The sequence below is a fragment of the Mastigoproctus giganteus genome, chromosome 2 (assembly GCF_048544385.1).
Source record: "Mastigoproctus giganteus isolate SK-2022 chromosome 2, ASM4854438v1, whole genome shotgun sequence".
NCBI classification, from domain to species: domain Eukaryota; kingdom Metazoa; phylum Arthropoda; class Arachnida; order Uropygi; family Thelyphonidae; genus Mastigoproctus; species Mastigoproctus giganteus.
In genome coordinates this window covers 126768544-126787876 of record NC_143576.1, presented here as the reverse complement: position 1 = coordinate 126787876, position 19333 = coordinate 126768544, and the positions used below count along the sequence as shown (strand labels likewise).

The following is a 19333-nucleotide window of genomic DNA, read 5'->3' as shown; positions in this document are numbered from 1 at the left end:
AAAAGGCAACTGCATCAATATGGGTCAACAATGATAAAGTTCAGATCAACATAGAAAAAGGCACCCAACAAGGAGACAAATCTCCCCAAAACTATTTTCTGCCTGTTTAGAAGAAATTTTTTCCAGCTAAATTGGGATAAATCTGCTCATCTACCTTGGCTCAAAATAAATGGAGATTACATGAATCACTTACAATTTGCAGATGATATTCTCTTTGCCAATGATTTGGAAGAATTGTAACAAAACACTGAAGAACTGCAGCATGAAAGCAAGAAATCGGGTTTCAAGATGAATATCAAGTAAACTCGAGTTATGTTCAACGAATTTACCAGACCAAAGGAAATCAGGGCTGTTCGGAAAAAAACTAGAAGTAGAAATCTATGTTTACCTTTGACAATAAATTTCAACAGATGGAAACATCATGATAAAAACTGAACAGTGCATAAAATTGGGATGGCAAACATTTGGAAAGCTTAATATAGCCTTCAAGACAAACTTGCTACTCTGTCTCACACAAAAAGTTTTTGATCAATGTACTGTCCCTGTCCTAACATGGACACGGTTGTGAAACATGAAAATTGAATGCCAAAGCTTTACAAACACTGAGGGTCACAGAGAGAAGTATGGAGTGCCGAATTTTTAAAATAAACAAGAGGATTCACAAACAAACTAAGCTCTGTGACATCACTGAAAGAACAAAGTTCTTAAAATGAAAATGGGCAAGTCACATATCAAGAACTGACGACAGTTGGACTAAACAAATTTTGAAATGGACACAGACTGGCCCTAAACATCCAAGAAAAAAACTAAATGAGGTGGATTGATGAAATTTTGAAATGTGCTAGTATACATAGCAACAGAAGGCACAAGACCACAGTTGCTGTAAACTTGTTGAGGAGGCCTTCATCCTGCAGTGGATCGACAACGGCTGAAGATGACTATGAATCCCACTTATTTGATGGCAGTATAACCTAGATTATTACAAACTATGCTATTTTAGATTACGTTACCGCCTAAGCGATAAGGTTTCTTTAAGTAATTGCTTTACATTTAATGTATTATTTCATTTACTTAGAATCCATGTAGATAAAAAGTAAATGAATATGTGTTTATCATTTTTTCACTTAATTCAGCAGGTATTTGTCATACTGTTAACTTGTTAGTTTTCTCTCATATCATACTTGTAAGTACCATGTGATATATGGCGCCTCCGTAGCCAGGTGGGCAGGAGCAGCAGTGCATAGCACATGCTTCTTGATTAGACTAAGGTTCGAGCCTGTGACAACCAAATACGGAGGATGCGGAAAGGTTAGGGAATGACCACGGTATATCGCCGGAGCAATATGGTCTTAGTTGCTAATGCTACTAAAAACCAAAAAACAAACAAACCATGTGATATGAGAGACCTAAAATAGAAAGCAATAACAGCATTTCTATAACTGGAGTGGAGAATTCCTATTTTGAAGTGCAGTATTGTTTTTTGTGATTTATGGTAAAGAAAAAAAAGGCAATAAACTACAGTTATATGTAAATATGAATGTGTTTCACTGGCCACAAAGGCAACATTTTCATTATCATTATTTTTTTAATTACTTTGCAACAAACGTAGCCTGACAGAATAATGTTTTCACCGTAACAAGTAAAAATTTATAAGGCAACCACATATCAGTATTTCTTACAAAATGTTTATTATTATTTTATTTTAATTTTTTTTTCTAGGCAGCAAAACAACAGCTGAATTTTACTTTTTTCTTACAAGACATATTCAGTGACAAACTCGTATATCCCTTTCATTTAGTTTTAATCAGAAGTGTTATGATGTTGTTTGCAAAGATCAAATTTCAAGGTTGACAAGAATTCATTAATTGGGGAAATATATTGATGCTTGTAGTGTTTGTTAATTGAATGCATGACTTAGAAAGTTCTCCAAGTTTGTAGAGACTAATATTATTTCTTCGGCATAGAATAACTCTGCATGAAAGAAAAGTTTGAACTATGAATCCTTACTTAATAAGGATGAATAAAAGTTGAAAATGTAAATAATGCTCGATTCTAACATGCTATTTGCTGGAGAGAGAAAATTACTGATGTTTTACAAGGATGTTAAACTTTTCTAACTCCACTGTTTACAGATGCATAATGCATATGTAAAATTTGCATGAGATCAAATACACTAGCAAATAATGATTTACTGATTCTTTAAGAAACAGCAAATAATTTTTTTTTTTTTTTTTAAGTTATTTCATTAGCAGCCAGACAAACCTTTTGTGAATGTAAAGATAATTGACCTGAACCAGTGTATCCTGGAACATTGAGGAAACCAAAAGTCTACCTGTTATATATATCCTTATGCTGAAGTTTTCTTTATTCCGCCGGCATAGTTTAACATATAAGGTTAACTTGGGAAACAATCTTAGTTTGTTGCTCTGTAAAAGTACATTCAGCCTATAAAGCAGAGCATAATAGCTAACATGGTATCAATGTTATTTAACAGCTAACATTATTATTTCATAACTATCATAAAAGCAAGATTATTTGATAGTTACCGTGGAAGTCATTCAAGGTATTACCATTAATTTGGTCTGGGATTAGTTAAGCCTGGTCTGGACTGGTCTATTACTACTTTCTGTATCATATTCGAACTGGGAAGTATTTTAAATCAAAGTTGGCTAAGGTAAAGAAAACCAACACGAGAACGGCAGCAAACTACGGGATACCTATCAGACAAACCGGTTTGCCGCTACCACAGTTTCTCACTGCTTTCTTGATAAACAGACAGTGTACGTTATTGGTAGTGATAGTAGAAGTCAAGAATGATAACTTCTCATTATTAAAAGCAGATTATTGGAGTTCATGAGTGTTTTCACTATTAAAAAAACGATATTACTGATTTCTTTGTATGTTTTTAAGGTTTTAGGTTTCCTTATCTAATCTTTAAAGTTAGGTTAGGAAAGAAGAACAAAAGGTTGCCCGTTTTGGCAAAATTCAGAACAGAGTGCACACTCCAGACTAATGGCATTTTCTAATTGTGTGGGTCGTTTTTAGTGTGGGGTTTTTAATTTTGGCTAGTGAAAAAAGGTTAGGTTAGTTTACACCACTAATTCAGGATGGATTCAAGCAGGCTAGTGAAAAAAAGTTAGGTTCAGTTATGCTAGAGTGTGAACTCTGTTCTGAAGTTATACAGAAGTTTCTTTATTTTTCATTACATTTCACAACCTGACCTTAGATGTTAGGTTAGGAAATTACATGAAATATAATTTCCTAACCTAACATCTAACTAACATCTTTATATACAGTAGAGCGTCAGTTATCCAGAATAACTGATGTCAGACCTCTTCGGGATAGCCAAATTTTCCGGATAATTGAACTGGAAAATTTTCCGGATAATTTTTCCGGTAAGATTAAATAAATTTAATTTTACCTTATGATTAAATTAAATAAAAAAATATAAAAACCAATCTCAGAAAACATAAACATCCAACCAGGCATTTTTATGATTTTTATACAGAACAGGAAAATTAGAAAGATTTTTAAATGCTCTCTGTGTATTCAAATTACCGATAACGAGCACAGACAATCTGTCCTTCCCAGCGACATTTGCACACATAGCAATTGTGATTTGCTCTTTTCTCATCTTAAAACTTGGTGAAGGCACTGCTCTTTTAGTGGCTAGGTTTTTTCTTGGTAATGCTTTCCATTATAAGCCCATGTCATCAACTTTATAAACATTTTCTTTCTCATAATTTGCTGTAACTGAAGAAAATTTACTTTTTCAAAGGACACCACTGCCGATTCGTCTGCAGAAAGTTTCTTGCCTTGAATATCTAGTTCACATATACAGTGTCTCGGTTTAAAGCATTTCAGCCAACCTGTGCTTGCCTTAAAATCTTCATTACCTATTAATTTTCGATTAAAATCCAATGCTTTTTCACACAACATTGGGATAGCTACTGGTTCACCTAAACTTTCCTCTGAAGAAAACAAAAAAAATAAAGTGAGTGCACTCTCTAAAGCGGCAATTTCGGGTTTCGACGACATCATTTTCCTGCTAGAACCACCTTCACTATCCATAACCTACACAAATTCTGTTATAGCACTGGAATTTTTTTTGATGTTGCAAATTGTCGAAGTCCCCACATTAAACTCTTTGAGAGATTTCCTAAATTTTCACCATTTCTAACTATATTAATTAATTTACACTTTTTGTTGCAATGTTAAAACTACACATTTTCTTTTTGTTCACCTTTTGCCGTTAAAAATTGAGAAAAATAATAAATTGCACAGTTTCGGGCCGATGTTATTTTTACTGAATCTGCGGCTAAACTAATCTGAAATTCACTTATGGTTTCCGAGAAAACCCAGTAGTCTCTGTGATATTTTTCTAAAGAACATTTCTGAAGGTTACACAGAATTCTAGAGGTCACAACCATAAAACAATAAAAACAATTTGTAGTTTTCGGTTTATTGGGTTTTTGTTTGTACAATCTATTATAAACAGATAGTAAACTCGATCTTTCGCTTATTATTATCAAAATTCAATTTGCAAACGTGACCACTATAACCAGAGTTTACTGTACTATCGTTAATAAAAAAAAAAAGAAGAATAAAGATCAGACTTTCAAATTATTTTGGATAACCAATGTTCTACTGTATATGCGTATCATAACATCATTCAATCACGAAATGATGTTATCATCTGTTGTGTTCGTGCACCAATTAGTACATTATCTGTCATGCATAAGTGTCAATTAATATATCGTTCTCAACTTCTACTGCCGCAACCGATAACACGCACTGTCTGTTTACCAAGAATGCAGGGAGAAACTGCGGTAGCAGCAAACCAGTTTGGTCCAGTAAGATTCTCATAGTTTGCCATGGTTTTCATGTTGGCTTTCATTAGCTTCACCTCAAACTCAAGTCTCATGGGTGCGTGCATAAAAACAAATTTGAATATTACTTGGCAGAAGGAGCAGGTTCATTGGTCATTAACATGAAATCACACATTCTACGTTGTTAGTAAAATATTGGTTAATGAAATATAATATTAATTAATATCAATATTTTACTAGAGCAGTAGTCCCCAACCAGAGGTTTGCAAACCCCTGAGGGTTTGCAAAAGTGCTCCAGGGGTTCTAAAAATTCTATAATGGTGTCTGCTTAAATTTGCATTGTAAACTGCAAAATATAACTAATATAAGCAATAAAGTAAAATAAAATTAAATAAAAAGTAGAGTTGCCAAAGAAATAAACCACATCTCCCACAATCCCTTATAATTAGTTTGCTATCTTACATTATATCATGTTAAATAAATGTTTCCCATAATAATTTTTTTTTTTTAGAACCTATAGTACTTAGTATCGTGCATGGGTTGAAGGTTCAAAAGATAAAAGAAGATACTTGTTGACATTAGACTTGAACTTCTGTTGATTATAATTTTCAGGAAATACATAAAAAGGGTTGTTCCAGAAAACAGAAATTGAATGAATAAATGAGGAAGAAGAAAAGTTGGTTCTGTGAATTTGAAATTGGACAGTAAAAGGATGTTGACTGGTTCCGGCTAGTGTTTGGATTGCTTTGAAAGAGAGAGTGGGATTTATAGAAGCCAATTCAGAAGAACAGTGCCCGTGGAAGTATCTTTAGAAAGGTCTATGAGACAGAGAGTGCAGAGACTCTGTTAGAGATGAGAACTGTTGTGCGGTAGCACAGTAGTATCATCACCATCCTTCCCACAGCAGGTTCGAATTCCGTCGATGATGCGAGGAATTTTAATGGGCTTTTTCACTCCATGGATGAGTTAGTCAATCTCAGACACAATAAATATATGGGTTGATGTAATCATTTACGGGTGATCCTAATATCATAATTTGGTTTTTTTTTTTTTTTTTTTTTTTGTTTTTTTAGTTAGAGATGAGATATTATCTCGTGAGAGATGAGTGGGTTGGAAAACTGCTAGATTGGGGGAATACAAGGATCAATAAATTAACAGTAGCCACTGGCAGAGGGGAAAGTGATTCTTGCACAGCTTCTATTGGAATGAGCCGCAGCCTGGAAAATAAGATGCAGAATAGTTCAGAGACTGCTGGGAATCATTGAGGTACAAATAAACACATAGGTTGTGTTAGGGTAGCTAAGAAAAAGAACAGATGCATGTGTGTACACCAATGCTAGGAGTTTAGTAAATAAATTTAATGAATTTGAGGTATTGCTCAAAACATCAAAGGCAGATATTGTGGGATTTCAGAGACGTGGTGTCACACAGATATAAGGAATGCAGAACTGGAATTTGGGGAGTACAATGTCTACAGAAAGGATAGACAGGACAGGATAGGAAGGGAGGAGGGGTTATGCTATTAGTTAAGAAATACATAAAATCCAAGGAAGTGAAGCCAGTCGACACTGCTGGACAGTGCAGTGTCGAGTCAGTTTCGTGTGACATAAGCATTGGGAGATCAAAATTGAGAGTAGGAGTGTGCTATAGGCCTAATGTCTCTGATGAGTATAATAAGAAACTGTACAGAGAAATAGAGTGGGCCAGTAAATCAGAGAGTCTTATAATGGGGGATTTTAATTTCCCAAATACTGACTGGAATTTGGGGGCTGGTCACTCACACACTAGCAAGGCTTTTGTGGATTTATTGGATGATTGTTTTCTACATCAGCATGTTCGGGAGGCAACTAGAGGGAGTAATACTCTTGATTTGATTATCAGTAGTGATTCTTCATGCATTAAGAATCTGCAGGTAAATGAACCACTAGGTGGCAGTGATCACAGTGTGCTGAAGTGGGATTTACTCAAAGAGGTAACTACCATTAGGGGTAAAGGGAAGGGTTATTGCTTTCGTAAAGGCGACTACGATGGGCTGAGATAGTATTTAAATTCTATACAGTGAGACCAACTGATGATGTTACCAACAGCAAATTCAAAATGGGAAGCATTCAAAGAACTTATCTTGGAAGCGACTACACTTTACATACCAACTAAGAAATACTGTTCAAGGTTTAGTCCTAAGTGGATGTCAGATGAACTAATGAGACATATGGCAGAGAAGAAAAATGCATGGGATACATACAAATTAACATGTGACACAGAAGCTTTCGATAGATACAATTTGATCTGTAACCAAGTTACAAAGGAGGTTAGGCAGGCGAAGGCAGATTACGAGAAATCTTTGGCAAGGGATGCAAAGAAAAACAGCAAAGATTTCTTTACTTATGTAAGCTCTAGAAGGAAGGGGATGAATCAGATTGGTCCACTTGATATCGATGGGTCAACTATTGGTGACCCTGCTCAGGTAGCTAACAAACTAAATGAATATTTTGCATTGACATTCAGACATGAGGAGTTATTCAGCGAGGGGAATGCCAGAGGTGTATTCAACTCTAGCAGTAAGCTAAAGAATCTTGTAATAACTGAGAGTAAAGTGGAGGAGAAATTGTTGAAGATAAATACAAGAAAGTCACCTGGGGTGGATGGGATCTATCCAGTTATATTAAAGGAGGCCGCAAAGGAAGTAAGCCAAACCCTTAGCCATAATTATGAGAGCTTCCTTGGACTCAGGGGAAGTACCCATGGACCTGGAGATGTGCAAATGTGACCCCAATTCACAAAGGAGGATCAAAGGGCGACACAAGTAATTATAGACCTGTTAGTTTAACTTCTGTTCCCGGAAAATTAATGGAGGCACTGGTTAAAGAAGCACTGCAGGATCATCTAGACAAGACTTCAGTTATAGCTCAGACACAGCATGGTTTTGTTAAGGGGAAGTCTTCCCTGATCAATCTGATTGGATACTATGATGCAGTCACAAAAGAACTGGATGCAGGGAATAAGTTTGATATTATATACTCGGATCTTAGAAAGGCTTTTGATACTGTTGCACATGGAAGACTGCTGCACAAATTGGAGCAGTGTGACATTGGAGGCAAATTGCTGCTATGGATAAAGGGGTGGTTGAGGGGGAGAAGACAGAGAGTGGTAATCAATGTACACTGCTCATCGTGGAGTAATGTTATTAGTGGAGTCCCTCAGGGTTCAGTATTGGGTCCATTATTGTTTTCTGTATTTATAAATGATACTGATGATGGTATATCAAGCTTAATGTCCAAGTTTGCAGACGATACGAAGGTTGGCAGGGTTGTCAAGGACACTACCGACACTATGCTACTGCAACAGGATCTGGAAAGGTTGAGCAGACGGGCTAACAGGTGGCAAATGAAGTTTAACATTGACAAATGTAAAGTACTACGTAGGGGAAACAGCAACCGCAGATCAACGTATCTACTCTGTGGCACTACACTGACAGTAGTAGAGAATGAAAGGGACCTGGGGGTGGTTGTGCAGACAGATATGAAGTTTTCTGAGTAGTGCAGATGGGCTGCAAGAGTAGCTCATGGTGTATTGTCGATGATTTATAGGAATTTTTCTAGCAGGGATAAGGATGTGATTATTCCCTTGTATAAGGCAATGGTCAGGCCACACCTAGAGTACTGTATACAGGTCTGGAGGCCTCATTTCAAGAAGGATGTAGAGATGCTGGAACGAGTACAGAGAAAGGCAACAAGATTAGTGAATGGAACAAAGGGGTGCGAAGAAAGGCTTAAGTTTTGCAAATTACAGTGTCTGGAGACTAGGCACCAACGAGGTGATCTGATAGAGGTGTATAAAGCCTTGAATGGTTTGAGCATGCTCAATGCTGATGGGATTTTTCCTCTTGCTCAGAATAATCACCTGAGAGGGCATAAATTCGAATTGAGGAAGGACAGATGTAGGATAGACGTGAGGAAATTTGCCTTTAGCCAGCAGGTGGTTGGTTGGTGGAACAGACTTCCATGCCTTGTCGTGGAAGTTGAAAGCCTAAATAAGTTTAAGGCTCAGCTGGACAGGTATTTCGAACGTACAGAGGGGTGAAGTGGAAGTGATTATTTTTTATTTATTTTTTTTTTTTTTTATTTTTTTTGGCTGATGCTGCATAAGCTTGCTTTCTTGCATCAAATGCTTCTACTAATGCTAATGCTAATTACTTAACCTAACTGTCCTCTTTTGAATGGAATCTAGAAGGCTGAGAGAGGTTTTGGGGGCAACGTCCCAGATGTGGGAATATTCCGTGATAGGTCAGATTTGGGATTTATACTGAGTCAACAACATTTTTGAAGAAAAAGTAATGACAAGAGAAAACCAAGTTTTTTAGATGCACAGGAAGCAATATTTGTAATGTGCTTTATTCCGAGAGAGAGAGAGAGAGAGAGAGAGAGAGAGAGAGAGAGAGAGAGAGAGAGAGAGAGAGATTAGAAGTCAGGGTAATCTCCAAGATTTTGCCTAGAACTCAGAGTGTCATCGAAGAAAATCATAGGAGCAAAAGAATCCTTTTTTGCGAGATATAAGACAGGACTGAGTTTTAGAAGAATTGAAACTAATTTATCTTTGCCACACTGGAAAATTACATGGAGATCATCATTTAAGGAAATGGTAGTGGATATTTGAGAATTTGAAGCTGTTCGAGCAGAGAAAGGTTTCCCAAACTGGAAGGTGGAATGCAATGTGCTGTCATGAGCAAAACGATGGAAACGATTTCCAGTCAAAGGAAAAAGACCATTAATATACAAAAGGAAAAGAGTAGGAGAAAATTGAATCTTGGGCAACACCAGAATTAGTGGAGAAGTTAGAAAACAGAGCCATCTATCCTTAACCAGTGAGCAGTCAGAGATAAAATTTGATAACCAATTAAAAAAAAAAAAAAAAATTGGCAAAATATGAGATGGAAGCTTATTTAGAAGACCTTTATGCCAAACATGATAAAAAGCCTTTGAAATGTCAAGAGCAACTGCTTGTGTTTCATCAAACTTTTCCATTAAATTTGTCCCTAGATGGGTAACATAAGCCAGAATATCACCAGTGGATCGACACTGACGGAACTCATACTGGCGATCATTGATCGGATGGAATGTTTCTAGATAGTTTAAGAGTTGGTGGTTAATTGATTTCTCCATTACTTTAGAAAAAATAGTAGAAGTAATTGCAATTGGACGATAACTGGATGGGAAGGATTTGTAACCCTTTTTTAGGAACTGTCTGCACATATGAGTAAATTTCAACCATCAGGACCTGAGTGAGAGAAGACAGAGAGTGGTAATCAATGGACACTGCTTGTTGTGGACTAATGTTATTAGTGGAGCCCCTCAGGGTGCAGTATTGGGTCCATTGTTATTTTCTGAATTCATTAATGATAATGATATATCAAGCTTAATGTCCAAGTTTGCAAACAATACGAAGGTTGGCAGGGTTGTTAAGGACTAATGACAGTACGCTGCTGCAACAGAATCTAGAAAAGTTGAGCAGATGGGCTGAGAGGTGGCAAATGAAGTTTATTATTGACAAGTGTAAAGTACTACATATGGGAAGCAGCAACCCCAGAGTGATGTATCAACTCTATGGTAGAGAACAAAAAGGACCTGGAAGTAATTGTGCAGGCAGATATGAAGTTTTCTGAGCAGTGCAGACGATCTGCAAGAGTAGCTCATAGTGTCTTGTCAATGATATACAAGAATTTTTCTAGCAGGGATAAGGAGGTGATTATCCCCTTAAAAAAGGCAATGGTCAGGCCACACCTTGAGTACTGCATACAGGTCTGGAGGCCTCATTTTAAGAAGGATGTATAGCTGTTGGAACGAGTACAGAGAAGGGCAACGAGATTAGTGAATGGAACAAATGGTTGCTCTTACGAAGAAAGGCTTAAATTTTGCGAATTACAGTGTCTGGGGGACTAGGCACATGCGAGGTGATCTGACTGAGATTTATGAAGCCTTAAATGGTTTAAGCATGCTCAATGCTGATGGAATTCTTCCCCTTGCTCAGAATAATCACTTGAGAGGGCATAAATTCAAATTGAGGAAAGATAGATGTGCGGAAGTTTGCCTTTAGCCAGTGTGTGGTTGGTTGGTGGAACAGTCTTCCATCCATTGTTGTGTAAGTTGATAGCCTAAATAAATTTAGAACGAACGGAAGGATGAAATGAGAGCGTGGTTTTTTTTTTTGGCTGATGCTGCATAAGCTTGCTTTCTTGCATCATATGCCTCTACTAATGCTAATGCCTCTTTCAGAGCCATCACCAGCTGGTGAACATTTTCTGGTGGGTGTGGATGTGCCTCTAAGAGTCTCCCCAGAGCGTCCCATATGCATTTAATGGGATTTAGATCGGTGGAACGGGCAGGCTAATCCATATGAACAATGTCTTCACTTTCCAAAAGCACATCAACAACTACAGTGCGATGGGGTGTGGCGTTATCATCCATAAACACGAACCCGGGCCAATGGCACCTCGGAACAGATGCACATGGGGAAGGTTTACCTCAATACAGTAGCGTGCATCAGTTACAGTACTGCCTCCCAGTATCTGGAGTTGTGTATGTCCATCCAAGATAACACCTCCCGAGATGAGAACACCTCAACCGCCATATCGATCCCTTTTGGTGATGTCTGCGGGATGATACTGTGTGCCAACCTCTTGCCAGATTAGCTGACGTCCAAAATCGCTGCTGAGACTGAATCTACTCTCATCAGTAAAGTGTACCTTAAGTAAAGATTTTGTGGTTGTAACCTTTAGAAATAGTGTTGGTCCTTAAGTTTTGCACACCACTTTTAGTACTGGAAATATTTTACAATAAAAATTCAGAAATATTATACGATTTTAGAGAATATAGGCTTAGTTGTTCACGATAAAAAATGTTATGTTGAAAGGGGTTCGCGAGTCAAAAAAGTTTGGGAACCACTGTACTAGAATATCAAATTTATTTTACTTTCCTAGGATTAAAACATTTAAAAAATTCATATAATAAAATGATGACCTTGGATTAATACTGCTTGTTGATGACCTCAATCCATTAGGAGAAGAGGACAGGTTCTCTTTTCCTCTGATGGCAGTAGTATTTACTGGAGCAGATGGTCTCACAACTGATGCTGAGCTGCGACCACCAATGTTCCGTTTATTCTTGGCCCTGTACCTTTAAAAGACAGTATTCACTAAGTAACTTATTTTCAATAATCTGAAAATCAAATCAGAGTTCAACTTGTTACATAATGCAAAAACAGCTATTAAAAAATAAAAGTACATCTGGCTGGATAATATTAACAAGAGTATTAACTGTCCCAAGATTCTATTAACACAGATGCTAATTCTGAAAGGTTAGTTAAATATATGTGAGGTTTGACTATCAAGTAATGTGTAATCACTTTGGGGGCATATGAAAAGGGTACTAGGAAAGTTTTGCAATACAGCTTTGTTTATTTAATTTTTTCAAAGTAATTTCCTCTACATTCAATACACCTCTCCATCCTCCGAAACCAATCTTTGGTCCATTCTTCGACTTTAGTAACTTTCACTAGGGAGTAAAACACACTCGTTGTCCTAAGCCCGTAGAAGGTCCTCATCACTGGAAAACCGCCTCCCTTTTAGCTTCATTTTCACATGCGGGAACAGTGCAAAGTCGCAGAGAGCAAGGTCTGAACTGTAGGGAGGGTGCTCGAGAAGTTTCAGTCCTGTCGTGGTCAAATATTCGGTGCAGGCTTTGGCGCGGTTAGCTGGAGCATTTTCGTGATGGAGGTACCAGGTGTCCATTCTTGACTTTGGCCGCAGGTTCTTCATAGATCCAATGACTTTAGGCAAGCATTGTTCAGTATACCACTTAGCTGTGACTGTCTTCTCCGTGTCCAAAACGACACGTTCCACAATTCCACTCGATTTGAAAAATACAGCTATCATTTTCTTCTTTACAGATCGGGATTTTCTGACAATTACGGGTGTGTCGTCATCATCAAAGACCCAAACTTTGTTTTGAGCCTTGGTCGGCAGATCGTAATAGTACAGCCAAGTCTCGTCACCTGTCACGATGTTGTTCACATACCGAGATTGTCCCTTATCAAACTTTTTTAACATCTCCCGGCACCAAGTCACACGTCGTGTCATCTGCTCTTCAGTCAGTTGATGCGGCACCCAGAGAGAACAAAGTTTCTTCACGTGCAAATGATCTTGCAGAATCGAACGAATTGCTGGTGCATTTAGGCCCAAAGTATCCTCTATCTGTTGGTAGGTCACTCGCCTGTTTTCGTCAAGCATTTTCCTCACAGCAGTAACGTTTTCCTCCGTAACTGACGTTCGTGGCCTTCCCGGCCTCTCAGAATCCTCCAGAGTGAAATTTCCCCTTTGGAATTCTCTATACGACCTGAATATCGTTGTACGATGTGGACAATCATCATCTAGCTCAAGAGTCATTTCTTCTAAGCACTGGTCTATGGTTAAACCACGCACGAAATTATACCGCAAAACTGTCCTTATCTCATTTCGTGACCACGATGCCATCGCAAGCACTTTACACTCTCACTACTAATGAATAACTGAGCCCATCGACTTGGCGCGGCGGCTACTATGCACGTATGAACATGTCTCAACATGCAGCAACAAGCAGCTTCCTGATTCATTGTTGCGTCATATTGCAAAACTTTCCTAGTACCCTTTGTACTTTTAAACTCTTTTTCAAAAATTTTGCAATACAAAATCTTTGTTGCCATTGCTCAAAACATTTTTGGAACTCTTTTTCTGGAAAATAACCTCAGTCTATGCCACTTTTTACTTAATATCCTCAACAGTGGAAAATATTCATACTCTGAAGGGTTGAATTTTGATTTTTAAAAATGTCCAAAAGTCATTCAGAAGCAAGACTCAGGGGAATCTTGCAAGTGCTCAAGTTGGGTGATACAACTTTTGATCAAAAACTTTCATTGAAAGAACACTATGAGCTGGAATATGCTGCCGTGGTGATGCAACCAATCACTGGGACATTGATTACTCCTTTTTTGCTTTACAGAAACTCTCAAATGCACCTACATAATAATGCTACAAGAATACAAGATATATAATAACAAGATATATCTCGAATTTCTACATAATAATGCTACAAGAATACAAGATATATAATATATATATAATTCTACAATAATGATGCCATTGATTTCTTTGATTATTCTTGGCCCTGAACCTTTATAAAGATTTTGCTGATTCAAGGTCATCATATTTCATCACTAGCTACTATTTTACTCGCTAAATATTGAGGAAAACAGTAGTTCAGAGAATTTGTTTAGATTCCTTTGAAATATCAGATAAAACATTAAGCCTGATGTTTCTGTTCATCACTCAAAATATATGGAACAATCTTTGCAGAAATTTTCTCATGTGCAATATTTTTTTTTTTTTTTTTTTTTCAGGAGCCTGTTTCTTTAATTCTTCTGTCATCATTCTCACAGCTAATCATCTATCAGCAAATCAAATCTCTATCTTTTTCAACATTTCATTAGTCCTATGGGTGATTGGATTACCACTTTGTGCCAATCTTTTCTGCCCTTGCTGATTCTTCCATAAGCTTCTTTCTCATTTCATGTCTCATTTACAGAATTGTTTAAATTCACTAAATTTGATATTACGTAAAATCTCATTAATACAAACTCGGTTTATACAAAGTACTTGTTTATATGAAGCAGAAGCACATACCATTCCCCTGCAAAAAGATAGGCTTTTCTATGTAAATATATTTGTTTATTATAAAATTCGGTTAATATGTATTACAAAGTTCTTTTTCACCCCATGAAAAATAAATTTTGTTATTTTGTATGTTTAATACAAATCTTGGCAGAGTGATCCGATTATTGCCCCCGGCCACCTGGTTCCCTACTTCCCAAAGGATGGCACTAACTTGTTAGAAATTAGTTTTGTGTAAACAAAAGCAGTTTATGGTAGCTACAACAAATGCACTCTGAAAAACATCTTTCTGAAGGATTAACAAAAGAATAAAAAGTTTTTCTAAGTTTTATATGCACTCCCTCGCCACGGGAATTAGGTCAGTTGTAATTGTTACCCCAGTTCAAAGAGTTTTTTGCTATCATATAAAGCAGTCTATTTTTTGTGCCATTTTATCTGAGCTGGCGTCTTAAAATTAAATCTTATCTAGCAGTGTTATGGCAACAAAACGTAGATGGACAGAATTAAGCCTGGAAATTAAACTAAAAATTATACAAGAGGCTGATAGGATGGAAAGAAGCAAAACAGACACTGCAAAGGACAACATCCCTTTACCTACTTTATCTAAAATACTGAAAAACCGAAAAAGACTTGAAGTGCATGACACTGGAGCAGCGATGAAAAACAGGAAACAAATTCATGGTGCAAAACACGAAGAGCTTGAAACAAAACTTTTTGAGTGGTACCAACAAATGCGTGCATCTAATCTGCCCATATCAGGTCCGATTTCGCAAGAAAAGGCATATCTGGCTCAGCAACATGGGGTTAGTGATTTCAGATGTAGCAGTGGCTGGCTCCAAAGATTTAAAGACAGGAATAACTTGGTTTCACAAAATGTTTGCGGTGAGTCTGAATTAGTCGACAAAGAAAAGGCTACAGACTGGTTGTGTTCTGCACGGTCCATCCTTGAAAAATGAGGCAAAGGATATTTTTAATCTTGACGAGACCGGTTTATTTTATAGCCTTTTCTTTGCTGCCAAACAAAACATTTGCTGTTCGAGGAGAGTCTTGTCATGGTGGAAAATTAAGTAAACAAAGACTCGCTGTTCTGTTATGCTGCAATTCAGATTGCAGTACAAAACTATGCCCACTTGTGATTGGTAAGTTTTCCAAGCCAAGATATTTTAAAGCAGTTAACCAACTTCCCTGTGATTATGAGGCCAATAGAAGTGCTTGGCTTACAGTCAAAATTTTTCAGTCTTGGTTATCAAAATTGGACAGAAGAATGGCTTCAGAAAAAAGGAACATTTTGATGATTCTAGACCGCTGTATAGCACATTCTGCCGAGACACTAAAGTTGACAAATGTGGGGCTATTGTTTTTACCCCCTAATACCACCAGTTTAATGCAACCACTGGATTAAGGCATTATTTATAACCTCAAGAGAGCATAAAGGGCCTGCCTGATAAGGTACTTGATCTGCAAAATAGGAAGAGGGAACAATTTGCAGCCAAATTAGAATGTCTTGGATACTATCCGTAATCTTGTTATTGCTTGAGAAAGTATTACATCAAGTGTAAATAATCAACTACTTACTAAAGAGTGGCTTTGGAGAGAACATCATCGAAAAACATAGTCCAGAAGACGAATGTGATAGCAACAGTGAGGAATGGAGGAATTTGAAGGAGCATATGGATTTTGTTGGCGAATTTGAAGAGTTTGTAAAAGTGGATGATGAAGTTGCTACCAGTGTAATGCCAACACTAGAAGAGCTGCTGGGTACCAAACAAAACGATGATGTTTTTGTTATCAGCGACAGCAAAAGCGAAGAAGCACACACACTGCCAACTAAAAAAGATGCCCAAAGTGTATTGAACATAATAGAGAATGTGTTGGCCTGCAGTAACGTTGATGAAGAAACAACTATTGCATTTGACAATGTCTGTGATGTAGTTAAAAATGCATATAGGACAAAAACTGTGCAAACAACATTGGATTCTTTCTTTAAATTAGATTAATTTATTAAAAATTTAATGGTTTGTATGTCTCCTTTTATATTCAGATTGTAATTTTTTTTTACTGTGATACTAAAATATATATATCAAAATATATACGGTGGAATCTTGTTAATACAAAGTTCAAGGGACCTAAATTTTCACATTTTGTAATAACGAGGTCGCCCCAAAAGTGTCAATATTTTACCGTGTTTTTTTTTTTTTTTTTGGTACATACTGTATATCTAAGAATAATAGTATCAAAAATAAATTAATAAAATAACATAATAAAACAAAAGCCTAGTCTGACAATTCAGTAATAGGAATAACATATTTTTTAAAGATTTTATTTTATTTGTAAGACAAACTAAGAGTAAGAGAAAAAAAATATTAATGGAAATTAAAATATTGTACAGTATATATTTTGATATATACAATATTTTAGTATCACAGTAAAAAGAATTACAATCTTAATATAAAAGGAGACATACAAACCATTAACTTTTTAATAAATTAATCTAATTTAACAAAAGAATCCAATGTTGTTTGCACAGTTTTTGTCCTATATGCATTTTTAACTACAGCACAGACGTTATCAAATGCAATAGTTGTTCCTTTATCCATGTTACTGCATGCCAACACATTCTCTATTATGTTCAATACACTTTGGGCATCTTTTTTAGATGGCAGTGTGTGTGTGCAATTCTTCACTTTCGCTGTCACTGGTAACAAAAACATCATCGTTTTGTTTGGAATCCAGCAGCTCTTTTGGTGTTGGCGTTGCAGTGGTAGCAACTTCATCATCCACTTTCACAAACTCTTCACATTTGCCAACAAAATCCATATGCTCCTTCAAATTCCTCCATTCCTCACTGTCGCTATCACACATTCATCTGCTGGATCATGTTTTTCGATGATGTTCTCTCAAAAGTCACTCTTTCCGAAGCAGTTGATTATTACACTTGATGTAATACTTTCCCAAGCAATAACAAGATTACGGATAGCATCCAAGACATTCTAATTTGGTTGCAAATTGTTCCGTCCTCCTGGTTTGTGGATCAAGTACCATATTAGGCAGGCTCTACATGTTCTCTTGAGGTTAAAAATAATGCCTTAATCCAGTTGTTGCATTAAACTGGTGATATTAGGGGATAAAAACAATAGCCGTATATTTGTCAACTTAAGTGTCTCGGCAGAATGTGCTGTACAACGGTCTAGAATCATCAAAATGTTCCTTTTTTCTGAAGCCATTCATTCTTCTGTCCAATTTTGATAATCAAGACTGAAAAATTTTGACTGTAAGCCAAGCACTTCTATTGGCCTCATAATCACAGGGAAGTTGGTTAACTGCTTTAAAACATCTTGGCTTGGAAAACTTACCAATCACAAGTGGGCGTAGTTTTGTACTGCAATATGAATTGCAGCATAACAAAACAGTAATTCTTTGTTTACTTAATTTTCGACAATGACAAGACAGCAAATGCTTTGTTTGAACAGCAAATGCTTTGTTTGACTATAAATTATAAAATAAACCTGTCTTGTCAAGATTAAAAATATCCTTTGCCTCATATTTTTCAAGGATGGACCATACAGAACACAACCAGTCTATAGCCTTTTCTTTGTCGACTAATCCAGACTCACCGCAAACATTTCGCGAAACCAAGTTATACCTGTCTTTAAATCTTTGGAGCCAGCCACTGCTGCATTTGAAATCGCTAATCCATGTAACTGAGCTAGATAATTTGCCTTTTTTTGAAAAATCAGACCTGATATTGGCAAATTAGATGCACGCATTTGTTGGTACCACTGAAAGTTTTGTTTCAAGCTCTTCGTGTTTTGCACCACGAATTCGTTTCCTGTTTTTCATCACTGCTCCAGTGGCATGCACTTCAAGTCTTTTTCGGTTTTTCAGTAATGTAGATAAAGTAGGTAAAGGGATGTTGTATTCCTTGTAATGTCTGTTTTGCTTCTTTCCATTCTATCAGCCTCTTGTATAATTTTTAGTTTAATTTCCAGGCTTAATTCTTTCCATCTATGTTTTGTCGCTATAACACTGCTAGATAAGATTTGATATAAACAAATTTTAAATTAATTTAAAGACACAAAGTTGTGAAAAAGACATCAGCTCAGATAAAATGGCACAAGAAATAAATTGCTGTATACGATAGCAAAAAACTCTTTGAACTGGGGTAACAATTGCAACTGACCTTATTCCCCGTGGAGAGTGAGGGAGTGCATGTAAACAACTTAGAAAAACTTTTTATTCATTTGTTAATTTAACAACTCATCCTTCAGAAAGATGTTTTTCAGAGTGATGTTGTGGCTACCATAAACTGCTTTTGTTTACACAAAACTAATTTCTAACAAGTCAGTGCCATCCTTCAGGAAGTAGGGAGCTGGGGTCAATAATTGGATCCCTCTGCCAAGATTTGTATTAAACATACAAAATTACAATATTTATTTCTCACAGGGTGAAAAAGTAGTTTGTAATACATATTAACCGAATTTTGTAATAAACAAATATATTTACATAGAAAAGCCTATCCTTTCGCAGGGGAATGGTATGTGCTTCAAATAAACGAGTACTTTGTACAAACGGAGTTTGTACTAACGAGATTTTACTGTACTGTACAGTACAGTACAGTACAGTACAGTACAGTACTCTACAGTACAATATTTTCATTTCCGTTAATATTGCTTTTCTCTTAGTTTATCTTACAAATAAAATAAAATCTTTAAAAACTATGTTATTCCTATTACTGTATTGTTAGACAAGGCTTTTGTGTTTATTTTATTTTATTAATTTATTTTTGATATTATTATTACTTATTATT

The 19333-nt window shown here is 36.5% G+C and overlaps 1 protein-coding gene across 1 annotated transcript in view; it reads right to left on the bottom strand.

Annotated features, from left to right (window-relative positions):
• The window catches only part of roq (RING finger and CCCH-type zinc finger domain-containing protein roquin), a 711471-nt gene that overhangs the window by 413361 nt on the left and 278777 nt on the right, over nt 1-19333 (bottom strand). Inside the window, exon 9 of the mRNA XM_090390025.1 lies at nt 11843-11998. Within this exon, the coding sequence (XP_090246151.1) occupies nt 11843-11998 (156 nt within the window). The remainder of the gene's footprint in view (nt 1-11842; nt 11999-19333) is intronic.